Source organism: Poecile atricapillus, chromosome 6 (assembly GCF_030490865.1).
Source record: "Poecile atricapillus isolate bPoeAtr1 chromosome 6, bPoeAtr1.hap1, whole genome shotgun sequence".
Classification (NCBI taxonomy): Eukaryota; Metazoa; Chordata; class Aves; order Passeriformes; family Paridae; genus Poecile; species Poecile atricapillus.
This window is the reverse complement of record NC_081254.1, coordinates 4,895,389-4,908,837: the sequence shown is the minus strand read 5'-3', so window position 1 is coordinate 4,908,837 and position 13,449 is coordinate 4,895,389. Positions and strand designations below refer to the sequence as shown.

The 13,449-nt window shown below is 56.1% G+C and overlaps 2 protein-coding genes across 3 annotated transcripts in view; one reads left to right on the top strand and one right to left on the bottom strand.

The window, feature by feature from the left end:
- CDH23 (cadherin related 23) overlaps positions 1-13,449 on the top strand; it is a 168,580-nt gene that overhangs the window by 139,075 nt on the left and 16,056 nt on the right. Inside the window, exons 38-39 of the mRNA XM_058841359.1 lie at positions 11,954-12,175; positions 12,258-12,377. Coding sequence (XP_058697342.1) covers positions 11,954-12,175; positions 12,258-12,377 — 342 coding nt within the window. The remainder of the gene's footprint in view (positions 1-11,953; positions 12,176-12,257; positions 12,378-13,449) is intronic.
- Positions 140-10,410, bottom strand: VSIR (V-set immunoregulatory receptor). Of its 2 annotated transcripts, none has more exons than XM_058840900.1 (7): positions 10,221-10,410; positions 5,229-5,687; positions 4,488-4,535; positions 3,143-3,250; positions 1,740-1,767; positions 1,114-1,298; positions 140-878 (listed from the first exon to the last, which is right to left on the bottom strand). In XM_058840900.1, the coding sequence occupies exons 1-7, from the start codon at positions 10,282-10,284 to the stop codon at positions 841-843; spliced, it is 930 nt and encodes a 309-aa protein (XP_058696883.1). In that variant the 5' UTR covers positions 10,285-10,410; the 3' UTR covers positions 140-840. The 2 variants fall into 2 exon arrangements, with proteins under 2 accessions (XP_058696883.1, XP_058696882.1); XM_058840899.1 differs by having other exon boundaries at positions 141-878; positions 1,114-1,301; positions 10,221-10,408.

The following is a 13,449-nucleotide window of genomic DNA, read 5'->3' as shown; positions in this document are numbered from 1 at the left end:
CCATCCCTAGCATTTCCCACTGTGTCCCCCCATGCCTCCGCCTCTCCATGGGGGCTCTCGGCCACCTCACAGGAACATCCTCCAACACCCTTCAGATGAACTTCCTGATTGACAAGCATTTAAAAAACAAAACAAAAAAAAAACCAAATTAAAACCATAAACATCCTTTTTTCCCTTTTAATCAGCACTGATAATGAAACAAACAGAAAGATAAATTGCCCTGATCCCAAGCCAAGGATAAAACTGCAGCAGAAATAAGGCTCCTCCCAACATGTGTCCTGCTGAAAAGGCAGCAGCATCACAAGTCCATGGCCATTTCAAAAGGCTGGTAAGGAAAGAGGGCTATGGTGGCAGCAGGGCGCCTCTCCCCTTCCTGTTTTGCAAAGAAAAAGGTAGTACAAGGTTGGCTGGTGATCCTGTTTTGTTCCACGCTGAATAAAGTATTTTACCATCCACTCCCAGAGAGGATGTTCAGTCAGGGATCCAGAGGCGTGTTGATGTTGCAGAGCTTAGAGCCTGGCAATAAGTTAATCCTCAGGGAAGCCTGCAGGTGCAGGATGTCCTTCCATCCCCACATCCTCAATTTCCAGCTAGTCTGTAAAATGTGAGCAGTACAGAGCCACGCACTTCTCCATGGAAACAGGTAGTTAAAGATCGAAATCTGAGCAAGAGAAGTTCACTTCCAGTTCCAGAGCAGTGGTAGGATGGGAGACAAGGGCAGGGATCCTGCACACAGCTTCACTTTTTACGGCATTGCTGGCCCTGGCCCTGCCACCCTCCCGGGGCTCTTGTCTTGGTGAGCCTGGCATGGTCTTCAGGATGTGGTTTCCTCTGGGGTCTTTAGGCTTTCAAGGAATTTGGTGAGTCAGGAACAGGATCTGGAAAAGGGCAGACCAGGGAATATTAATCCAGCTTGCAGCTGAAGGGATATTATTCAGGAAGTGGCTGAACTCTATTTTTGCATGGAAAACAGAGGGTTTAGGTCCTTGCCATCTTTTAAGCCATGGGATTTGATGTCCCACACCACACCAGGTTTACTGCTGATATTTAACCCCCCCCTTTCTTCTTTCCTCCCCACCTCTCCCGGTGTCCCCAGAGGGGCTCAGCACTCACCCAGGGTTGGGAAGAAGCAGTCCCCAGGCCCAGGGGGGGACAGGGGGGTGTTGGGCTCCGAGAGCAGATGCCGGCCGGACTCCGAGGGCAGCCTGCTGGCCACGTAGGAGAGCTGGGGCCGGGGCCGTGGCTCCGCGCTGGCCGACGGCACCGCCTCGAACACGGGGTTTTCAATGCCCTGGGCGCTGCTGTGGCACAAGAGACGAGTTGGGGTTTTTATTTCTGGAGCCCTTTTTTATCCCCAGGGGTTTGGCTGAGCATTGGGAACAGGGAAGCAGGGCAGGGAGAAGGTTCAGGGAGCAGCTCCTGAGAAGGTGGCACCACTTCAGCTGAGAGCCAAAGGGGAGCCCAGTGCACAGGGAAAGTTTAGCCAAAGTGGTTCCAGGCTAAACTCTGAGTGCAGGGAGACACAAGCCCCTGAAAAACGGAAGGAGGCACTTCCCACATGGAGAGAGGGAAGAGAAACGGTGATTTCCCAGAAAGGGAAAGGACTCAGGGCGTGGGTGACACTCTGCTGGGATATGTCCTGGCTTCAAGGGGAAAGAGGAAAGGACAAGACCTTTGCAGGGTGTGGGATGCAGGCTGCAAGGGCGTGTGAGGAGCTGGGAGCACGTGGCTTTCCTTACCTATCCATCCTGACAAGCTCGTGGGCACCTGCCAAAGACAAAATGTTTGGGGTGAGTGCTGGCAGCACAAGGCCCAGAGCCACTGCCAGTGCTGTGTTCTGGTGCCTTATCCACCTCCAATTCCTCCTCTCCCTTTGCACTGCTCCCTCCCTCACCCTCTTCTTCAGGCCTCTGCTTTGCTCCCAAACCTCCTTCCCTGCATCCCTGCCCTCTCCCACCTCGTCCACTCCCCAGCCCAGCTTCCTCCCAGACTGAGACCACAGGATCCAAAGAAGGGGAAGAGGCACCTCTGCAGGCATGGGGTGAAGTGAGGTGCAGCTGCAGTCCAGCCCCACTCGTGCCCAGATGCCACCACCCAGCTGTGGCACCATCCTGGGGCTCTGCAAACACCACCTGGCACTTGGTAGCACCGTGCTAGGCATTCCCTCGCCTCCTTTGCCCCAGCAGATCCCACAGCCCACCTTACTGGGCTCTGCCTGCCTGCCTGAGCTGAGATGCTCGAGTTCTGGCCCAAACTGTGCCTAAGAAAAGTGCTGTGTGGAAATAACCTGCTCCGTGACCCCTGGCAGGGCAAACCCCCCTGGATTCTGACTGCCCTCTGGGGTGAAGCAGCATCCAGGTGATGGAGGTGGGAGCTGCAGCCCAGCCACTGCTAGGTGGGTGCCTGAGGGGGATGTGTGGAGAGCACAGTTCCCATTCTGGTGGCTGGCACCGTGCCCGCTGCTGCTGCAAAAGCCACTTCTCCAAAGGTCTCCTCGGAGCCGCAGAGCCGCCCACCGAGCTGGGAGAGGAAAACCACGGGGCCCCCGCTTGCCCAAGGGCTGATGAAATGGCTCTGCCAGTTGAGGTGGTGCCCCTTTCCGCTTAATTACCGAAATCTCCGGGAGCCAAGCACGGGCAGGAGCTTAATTACCGAAATCTCTGGAGCCAAGCTCAGCCTGGGATTCCAGGCCGGGGGCAGCAGAGGGGAGACCTGGCTTGCTGCAGTCCTATGGCCATAGACATGTCAGGAGTCTTTTTTAAAGAAGAGGGTGAGGAAAAGTGCAAATAATGTTTTGCAGTCACGTAGAAGGGAAAGGTTCTATTTCAGGTATTGCAGTGGAAGGGAGGGATGAGAAAATGAGATGTCTGTCATGGTGGATGTGGAGCAAAGGGCTCAGCAGGGAGCATCCTCACAGTCTCAGTGCCCTCCTGTCCCACCCTCCTCACCAGCAGCCTGCAGGCATGCCTGGCCCTTCCCAGGACAGCTCTGCAGGAGGCACCTGGCAGGGCCCTCCACCTCCCACCAGGCCTGTGGGACTTGGGGCAGCCGGAGCAGCCGATCCCCGTGGGGCACATCCCATCCAGCCTTGCCAGGCTGCTGCAGATGAGCTGGGAGATGAGCTGGGTGTCCCGGTACATACGTCTGCTGCTGGCAGCTTGTCTCTGCTTGTAAATGAGGAGCAGGATGAGGGGCAGGCAGAGGATGCCCGCAATGCAGGCGCCCGTGGCCAGCGCGGCGGACGTGATATCTGCAACAGAAGAGAGCAGAGGTGAACGCTCCCCATCGCCTTCCCTTTCCTTGGCTTCCCCCAGCCAAAATTACAGGATTGCTTGTCAAGTCCATCATCAGGTTTATCAAGATCATCAAGCCCGTGTTGCCTCAGAGCTGATGCACACGCGGTATTCACACTGGGAAGCGTTGCCAGCTGTGGAGATAAGCTCTGAGGCATCCTGTTAGAACCCTCACCAAAGTCCTTCACTGCTGCAGGACATCCCAAGGGTTTTGGTCTTCTAGATATGAGGAGAGAAGCCTGGATAAAGGCTCCCAGCAACTTTGGAGCGCTGACTCCCAACCCACTGCCAGCCTCAAAGTGCTCGGGCATCAAAGGGCTTGTTACCCCCAGCCTCTGCTAATTAATGTGCCCCTGGAGAATGTCACCCACAGAGGCTCCCAGAAAGGCTGGCAGCCTGCAGGCACATCTGTGGCCACCAAGGCCCCTGTGGGATGGCTGACAGTGAGACTCCTTAAATCAAGGGCAGGTTCAGCTCCTCTCCTGCATCTCCATCTGAGGAAGCAGCTTCTTGCCCCATGGGTCTGTGTTTTAGGAGGGGATGTTTTTCTCTTTTTTTCTGACAGGGCAGGGTGTCTCAGCACTTGAGACTGAGGGTTAGGGACAAGAAAGCACAGCTCATTGGGGACCAGGAGCTGCTTCCCTTGTCTGGGCATGCTGCAAGGTAATTTTAGCCAAATCTGCCCATTTAGGAGCCAGCAAAGGGGGATAGAGAGAGGGACCCAGCAAGAAACCAGCTGCACAGTGAAGTGTGGGCATCTCCATGTCTAGACACAGCTCTGGGGGAGCCCCACATTGTCTGAGCACTCAAGCAAGGTTTGGGTTTCCCCTGCTCGAGGCAGAGGTGACCCAGGCTCAGGGTGTAGCAAGGGGTTCCTGCAGCTCTTTACCTTCCTGTCCCTTCCCATCTGTGCATGGCAGCCAAATCCCTGTTTGGGGAGGGGGCTCAGGTGCTTTAGAACAGCAGGGTGAATGATCCCCATGGGCTTCAGGACCATCATGTCCAGGTGATGGGCTAAAGAAGGCTCTCCTTAGCCTGGGGATGTGCCTGTCATGCACACCCTGCTGGAGCAGCACTGGAAGCCACCCTGCTGCGAGGCTGCACGTGGGCACTGGTGGGTTGGCAGTGGTCCCTAGGGAATACATGGGCCAGGATGGTGAGCAGCACATTGGAAAGAGGGGATTTTCCCTTTACCTTTGCCGGTGGCAGTGTGAAATGTGCAGTTTTGAAGCCCTCCTTTGCCTGCAGAAGAGAACAGAAAAGTTTAGGATTCACTCAGGTCCCACAGAACCCCCCAACCTGCTGGCTGTCCTTGCCTTTTCTCCCTGGTATTGAGAATGTCATCCCAGAGCAGCCCAAAGCAGGAGTTTAATCCTGGGAAGTGTTCACCCAGATCCCTGCTGCAAGACCCCCTTTCTCCACGGCAGCAGGGCCCATCCCTGACCATGCAGCTTCCTTTTTTTCAGTCTAAAAGAAAAGCTATCTAATGCTGCAAATCAAGGCCAGGAGATGCCTTTCCCCTCCCTCATGCCTCTCCCACTGGGCTGCTGTCCCAAGGTTATCTGTGAGCCCTCACTGGGGCTTGCACCACCAGCCAGCTCCTTTTAAGTTGAGGCTTGTTTTTCTCTCTGCCAGAAGGAGGTTGAAGAAGATCAGTGAAACTATGTACCATGGATTTTATTGCATTCCAGCCTCTCGAGTTATTAAGAATTCTTTTTTCTTCTTTTCTTTTTTTTTTTAATGTTCTGCTGCTCTCTAGCCCTAATTCAAACCTTCAACATCTGCTGCCCCTTGACTTCTGGAACATGCCCTGCACTTCCAGCATCAGCACACACTGCCTCCCCATCCCCAGCGCTGCATCCCCCACCTCCCCTTCCCTGGCACTGTGCCCTGGCACGGATGCAGGGCTGCCAGGGGCTCCTTTTCCCCCCTCACCTCTCTGGATCTGCAGCTCCACGAAGCCGTGAGCCACCTGCATGGTGTGGGGCTTGCCGTGGCCTTCCCTCCTGACCTCCACGGCGTAGCAGCAGTAATTCCCACTGTCCTGCAGCGTCAGGTTCATCACCACGATGTGGAAGGCGCCGTGGTGGTCAGGGACAAACTCCACACCGTGGTGGCCGCTCTGCCGCCCAAGGGGGGATTTTTGGGAGCCGTTGCCCGGCAGCTCGTGGTGCCTGCTGAGGTCGTGGTGCAGCTCCCTGTCGGTGACGTTGCGGATGTGTCTCTTGTCGGAGCAGCTCTGGTCGCCGGTGCTGCTGAAGTACCAGGTTTTGTAGAGCAGGTCGTGGCGCTCAGCCAGCGGGCCACTGATCCGGCAGGTCAGGGTGACGTTCTGGCCCTCGGGGCAGACGCAGAGCGAGTACGGGGTGCTGATCAGGAAAGCTGCTGCCCCTCCTGCCAGGGAGAAGGTACCGAGTCAGAGCCTGGCTCTACCCTCAGCTTGCAAACTGCAAACCCACCACCAGTGCCGGCAAAGCAACCTGGCACAGGTTGCCCAGAGAAGCTGTGGCTGCCCCATCCCGGGAAGTGTCCAAGGCCAAGTTGGAGAGTGCTCTGAACAACCTGAAGTAGTAGAAAGTGTTGAAACTACATGGTTTTTAACTCCCTTCTAACCCAGATCATTCCAGGATTTTGTAGCCAGGGTGGGAGCACAACTTCACCCTGGAAATCAACTCTGCAGGAGAGACACGCTTGAAATACGGTTAAGCATCAGCGTCAGGGAGGAAGAAGCTTCTCTGGGGCCAGCAGAGGTGTGGGGCAGGGAGGCAAAGGAGGACGAGAGGAGAAGCAAGGCAGAGGGGTTATGGCTTGTGAAGGAGGAAACACAAGCACTGCTGGGCCAGCTGCAAGGGGAAAAAAAAATAAAAAGGAGCAAAAACAAACAGAAAAGTTCTAGGAGGAGCAGTGGCCCCCCTTCTCCCCCAGATGAGGCGGGGAGCAGGTCCCACCCTCCTTGTTTTTCAGCCCCCAGGGAGGAAAAGGGGGAACTGGCTGATGCTGACAGCGAGGAACTTCTGGAAAACGATAACAATTTTCAGAAAGGAATTCTGGAACGTGGGCAGGAGGCGTGGCAGAAGCGGGAGCAAGGGGCACACCGTGGCATCCCCAGCACATGGGTGGGGGGAACTGCTGGGCAAGGGGAGCTGTGCATGAGCAGAGGGAAAAGTGCCAAGACAGGAGAGGTTTTGCTGCTCTGGCCCTGCCCCTCCTTCACGTTTGCAGAAGTGCTTACGTCACTTCAAAAGCTGTAGAAAAAGCAGATTCCGGGTTTATTTACTTTGAATTACAGTGGAAAAGAGGTTTCTGGGGCTGGTTTGCAGCAGAGAAGATGTTATAAGGGCGGGATGGGTTTGTTGCTTCTTTTTGGTTTGTTTTTTTTTTTTTTTTATTTTGGTAACATCCTGTTGTGCCATTATCTCCACCACGTTTCGCTTTGAGGTTTCTCGCTTGCTCTGTCGAGAGGGCGTCAATCGGGGGTGTGATGTGCCTGCCCAAGCATCCAGCCAGCCCAGGGGCTCCACACTGCTGGGCCACCCCCAGAGCGTCCTGGCAGTGGAGTCACCGTGTCACCTGCTCTGCTGGAGAGAGTGAAACCAAAAAAGTGCCTTCCCCCCGCTGTGGTTATCTCTGACACGATGCTGCAAGAGCAGCCGCGAAGCCCCTGCGCCCCTGCCCGAGGGTGCTCTGCAGGGAGATGGAGCCTTTGGGAAGGAGATCGGCCCCACTTCACTCCCTGCTCTGGAGCCCACAGTGCCAAGGAGTCCCCAGAGCCAGGGATGGTGTGACCTTTGCCTGGCCACTCTGGCTAATTGCTTCCTGCTCCCCACAGCAGGTGCAGCAGCTCGGAGCTGCCCCGGGCCAGAGGTTCGCGTGGCCTGAGCTCGGCGCTGCCTCGTTCAGTCTCCTTGGCAAGCCCTGACTTCTCCTCACCCTTGGGTGCTGCTCCACAGCCAGGCTGGATGGGTTCTGGCAGAGCAGGTCCCCCACCTCCTTGCCAAAGCACTGAGCACAAAAGGCACCTCAGATACGTTTCTCGATACCTGCCACGGAGGGGAAGTGCCCCATTCACATCGGGGCTCTCCTGGGAGCCACAGGAAGGGAAGCCAGGGCTCTATTGGAGGAAGCCACACTTCCAACACCTTCCAAAAGTATCTGCAGGAGCCTTTTGTTTTCCACACGCCCCCCTCAAGTGAAGTAGGGCCGTCCCGCTCATCCCCGCACAGGCTGCGAAGCGCTGCCTTGCTGAAGCGTCCAGCCTCCACCTCCGGAGCTTGATGGGAACCGTCTGGATGGAAAGTCAGCACAGCCCACGCTTTCGGGGAGGGGCAGAGGTTACCATGTGTGCAACCTTCGGCATTACAGGCTTCCCTTCCTTCTCCGCAGCGGGGGAAGGCTCTCGAAAGCCACGGAGCGGGGGAGAAAGCAGCTGGCAGGGCACGGGACAGCCCAGAGCGGTGCCAGGGCCCTTGGTGCTCCCTCCCCAAGATGTACCCAGGTTTCAAACACGTGCTGGATGCCAGATGGAGCCCAGAGGAAACATCTTCTGGTGGTGTCTTTATACTAAAGCCCATGGATCTTTAATCTCCTGGGCTTTCTCCGTGCCCAGAACCCAGGCTTGGCTCTTTCCACACCCCAGTCAAACCATTCCCTTTGAAGTCAGAGCTGCTGCCAAGTGCCAAAATAAAGCCAGATGCCCATCTCTGTGCATCTCCAGCTGGTTGGACCAGTTGAGGGCTGAGCTGAGAGTTGTTGTCTTGTCACCATCTGGTAAAGGCAGAGGAGGCCTCAAGCAGGTGCCAAAAGTGCCCCTTTTCCTCTTTGGCACCTCAGTAACTTCATCTCCAACCGGTGGCGTTGCACCGGTGCGGCGCAGAGCCCAGTGCAGTGTTGGTACATCCCAGTGCTGGCATCACTCTCTTGACACCTGGGAGCTCTGCTTTCAGACAAAACAGAAACACAAAAAAGTGCAGAAACCTGACCTGTGCTGCTTGGCCAACCAACAGCTTAAATAAATCAGGACCTCACACCAAATTCTGGGTCAGTGACCAAGAGCCTCTCCTGGCTGCTTCTCCTGTGTTTGGTCCCCAGCCCTGGCAAGCAGGTGTTTGCTCTGCACTCCTGTGCTTGACAGAAGTGATTTCCACATCAGGCCGCTTCTTTCCACTCTGAGAAAATCTGCAGGGATCAGGGGGATGGAGCCTTTGGAGGGGCTCACCTGCTGCAGGGGAGGGGCTGCTGGAGACAGAGGTGGAGCAAGGAGCTCTGCTTTCCCCCTCTTCACATCAAAGTGCCCCAAGCCCCATCATCACTGAGCTGTGATTATGCCCCAGAGTTATCAGCCAGGTGAGATGTGCAGGGGCCTCCGTGGCTCTGCAGAAGCACCTCGAGCAGGAGAGAAAGAGGAGAGAAAAAACTTGCTGAAGATGCCTGAGACATGTTAACAGCCCTCATCTCCTGCACCCCAGGGGCCAAATGGCTTTTCCAGCAGTGGGGGTACCCATCATCCAGGCAGCAGAGGGAGCAGCCTCGGGAGGTCCTGCCTTGCTCCTCTCCCAGCACAGCCCTGGATCAGCAACAGCACTTTTGGGATGAGATTTTAGAAAGCCCAGCTCAGCTGCCATCCTTTAGGTGAAGAGGAGCCTCTTCCACCTTGCTGCCACTTCCACATCCACCTTGCTGCCAGCATCCCCAAGCTGGATGTCTCCAAGGGCTACTTCTCCATCAATCCCTGCTAAAATTAGCCGGGGGTTCAGAAAGTTTTGGCAGGCGTGGGGTTGCGCAAAGCTCAGTTCCTCTGGCAGCAGCCTCACGTTCAACATCAGCATCCAAGCTTGTTGCATTGCAGAAGGCCTGAAGCTCAGTCCCAGCACCCCAGATGCATAAATGAAATCTTTCAAATCCCTGTGGAGATGCTGGGAATTGCTCCCTGATGCCGAGACTCGGATGAGAAGCAAAACGTGGTTCAAGCCTTGCTGTACCAGAGGAGAAGGGAAGGGACCTCTTGGGGCATCTTTGGGCATCTTCTTCTTCCTGGAGATGCACTGGCAGAAGTCGTGGAGGCACTCACTCTGTCCCGGGAGAGAGGGTGAAGCCAAGCCCGATGCTCATCCTCCGCCTGCGCAGGGCAGGGAGGGATCACGGTCCTTCCCAGCTTCCTTCTCTGAGTCGTCGTCCAGAGTGGAACCGCGGTTTTAATGCCACCGCCCCTGTTCCACTGCCTGGACCCGGACTCCCGAAGGAAAACGCTGCATGCCAGGGCTGGTGCGGAGTCAGGCATGAAGCAGCCCCCTCCCAAAGCATCCCCCTGATAAGCAGCCAGCGAGCTCCAAGCGCTGGGGAGCGCTCCCTCCGGGGAAGGGGAGCTCTGCAGCCGCTCCCCGTGGCCCTGGCCACGGCTGGTTGCCCACCCGGAGCAGCTGCCCGGCACATCCCGGCGGAGCGCAGCATCCTCAGAGAGGGCTGCTCTCGCAAATCCCCTCTCTCCGCTCCGCCAGGGCTGCTGGAAGGGGTCTTCTCACCGTGGCACAGCCGGGGACCCCCACCGTGCCAGGGAAAAGCGTCGTGCGGGAACGGAGCAGCTTTTCCAGCCCGGGGTCTCCAGCGGGAGGCTGGCGGGGACAGGGGGCTGCTTTGCTCCCACGCATGTTAGATCAAAGCAGAGGAAGAAAGAAAAAAAAAACACTCTCGGAGTTCTAGAACGGCGGTTCCCCTGCGGCCCCTTTTTTACCCCAGAACAACCAGCACCGTGTGAAACACCGGCTTGATCCCCCCACACGCACACCCCAAAATCACAGGGGAGGAGCGCAAACATCGCCACAAACACCCGATTCCTTGTGCCGGAGCTCAGCCCCGGGCAGGCGAGCACGGGTGCCCCAGTGAGGAGAGTTTCTCCGGGCAGGGAGGAGAGGAAAGCGAGCTGGAGCTTACCGTGGGAAGCCAGCAGGCAGAGCGCAGCCAGGAGCAGCCCGCTTCGGGGGGACGCTGTCCCCATGGTGGCGGGGGGACCGCGGAGAGGTGGCCTCTGCCGAGCCACCGCACCCTCTGAGCAGCCCCGCCGCGACAGCCGGACTCACACACACACAGACACACAGACACACACACACACACAGGAAATTTCATCGCGATTCGCGCTGCAGAGAACAGCGAGCACCCCCCGGAGGTGAGAGGCTGCAGGGAGCACCCGCGGGTGGCGATGCCTTCGGACCCCTCCTCTTCGGGCACTGGGTGCCTCTGCTGGGTTTCTTCCCTTACGGCCTCACCTAGAGCCAGCTGGTCCCCCTGAGTGCGTTTTTGGGGGATGCTCGCTGGGCCAAGGGGCTCGCGGGTGCTGATTCCTTGGGCCGAGTCGTAACTTCGCTCGCAATTACTGTTTTCCCCTTGTTTGTGAGGATTAAGGAGGCAGAACCTCTCCTGGGATAAACGAGCGGCTGGTACAGGGAAGGGTTACTCCGAGCAATGCCGACTTGGAAAAGGGAATGGAGCATATCCCCCCCCCCCCCAAAAAAAAATGGGAGCAAAGCATCCCCCTCCTACAGCCCATTTACACTCTGCCCTGAAATAGCAAAGCAGCCCCGTGGTCTGACACGAAATTCCTCCTGGAGCTTCTCTTCGAATTCCAAAGGCATCAACGAAACCTCTAGCTGCAGCTGAGAGCTGCCTCGTTTCCATCAGCCTTCCCTGGAAAGTGGAGCCCGGGACACGTGGGGTTTTGCAAGCCGCAGGAAACTTTGCTGCTTGCCTGCCCAGGAGTCGGGAGTGTGCGGGGGAAATAGAAAAGTACCTAATTACCGTGTGGCATTGTGGCTTTTACAGCAAACACGGCTGTGATGCTCCTGCCAAAAACATAACCCTTGGCTGGCTGGAAGAGATTTGTTGCTGGGGGAAGGTGCAGGTGTGAAGCCCAGACACCCCAAGGAAAAGGTTTATTGCCCCAAGCCCCCACCTCTGTGCTGAGCCCTTGTGCTGAGTGGGGTGCCACTGTCACTTCCCCATCCCCAGGTGGGGTGATGCTCCCATAAGACAGCCAGGACATCCAGGTGCCCGTGCAGGGCCAGGGACAGAGGGAAGAGGCTCCAATCCAGCCGAGCCTGACAGGCACTGATGATGTGGTCAGCAGGGAGATGGTGGGACCATGGAAGGTCAGTCTGGGTGTCCAAGATGCTTGGTTTTGTTCCTCCCCTGAGCCATGGCAGCATTGTCTCCAGGTATTTTCCATTCATGTATATTGTATTTTCCATCCATATATACCATAACTATTGTTGTAGTAACAATTCCCCAGTGGCAAGACAAGGACTCACATGCGCCTCCTCCAAAGGGAGGCACAGAGCGGTTCAAGGTCTGCTTTTCCCAGTGCCATGGGCTGCTCCCTGGTGCTGCCAGCAATGGTAAACCGTGAAAAGAGGAGGGATCCCCTAGAGACACACTTTGCTTGGGAAAAAGGGTGTGATTTAATCTCCGCACATTTATCTCTGTACCCAACCGTTACCTGGAAGTGCGTCTGAAGCCACGGCTCATTTCATTTGGAGCCCTGCACTCTCATTTGTGTCTCTTGGCAGTGCTGAGCCCATGCTGGTCATTGACCTTGACAGATCCAGCCACCTCCAGAGATTTCCCAGAAAATGCCTCCAACAGGGCTTAACTCCATGTCCCGTGTCCCACAGGCCACCACCATGGTGTACGTCACCGTCCTGGACGAGAACGACAACGCTCCCGCCTTCCGGCAGCAGCTCTACGAGGTGACCCTCGACGAAGGTCCCTCCACACTCAATGCCACCCTGGTCACCGTGCAGGCCCTGGATCAGGATGAGGGACCCAATGGCACGGTGGCCTACGCCATCACCGAAGGCAACATCTTGGGTACCTTCCACATTGACAACGCCACGGTCAGTACGGATGCCGGCCCCATTCCAGACGTGTCCCTGTCCCGCTCCCTTCACTCCCAGCTGCTCTCCCCTGTCCTTGCAGGGGGAGATCCGCACGGTGAAGGAGCTGGACTACGAGATCAGCCACGGGCGCTACACCCTGATCGTCACCGCCACCGACCAGTGCCCCATCATCTCCCGCCGCCTGACATCGACCGCCACAGTAAGGAGCTGACGGGGGGCAGGGGGGTTGCGACACTCCGGCCTCCCTGGGGTCAAGAGTTCCCACTTTGTGAGCAGTTTCACATCTCCTTCCCAGTGGCCACCAGCTGCTTTTCCCAGTTGCTGTCACCTTGCTCCCTTGAGGGTGTTTCAAAACAGGGTCACGCACAAGAGACACTTCTGGGCTAGTTAGCCCAGTTATTTGGTCCTGCAAGGACATGGAGAAAACTCCTGGAACTCCTTTTAAGTTGCATTATGTTTTCTTGAGATGTCCTCTTGGTCCTTCCTGCTTGAAGTAGTAGTAGTAAAGCATTGCTAGTGTTAATTTCAGTTTCATCTTTATCTTTTCTTGTTATTTTTGTGCTTTTAAAATTCCCTTTTCCCTTGTAAGGAGATTATTTAAAGGCTCTAGTCATTTTTATGTCGCTTTTCTCTGTAGCTCTTTCTGTTTTCCCTGGGGCATGGTGACCTGAAGTTAGTGCACTGCTCAAAGACTGGGGAGGGCAGGCGAGCAGCTCCAAAGCAAATATTTTGCAGGAATTGAGTACGTGGATTATTTTTGTGACCAAAACCAAAATCTGACCAATTATACAGCATGCCCAAATTGATTTGGTGGTCTGCAGGTGGCAGGGATGGGTTAAATCTTCTGTCTTGATTGCCCTGGACCACTGTACCTCACCCTGATATTGAGCCACAGGTTTTGTTATCCCCCAACAGGAAATAAGTTCTCATGTGTGTGTGTGTGTGAAGGGGGAAAAAATAGAAAAACTGAAGGGGAGATACAAGTGTGGGAAATTTCTGTGGATAAAATCTGTCCCCACGAACCTGGCAGTGGGGCTCCATGCTTGGACAAAGGGAAAGCCTTCAGGTTTGTGCATCTGATACTGCTGGGGATGACTCCCTGGCCCAGGACAGAGCTGGGGTTTGGCTGCAGGCAGCAAAGGCATCGGCTGCCATGTGCTGCAGGCAAAGGCAGAGCTTCCCCTGCACTTGGCTCAAGCACAGACATGAACTTGGAAACCCCTTCAGCAACATGCACCAAAGCCAGGAAAGATAGGAAACACCCTCCCTCC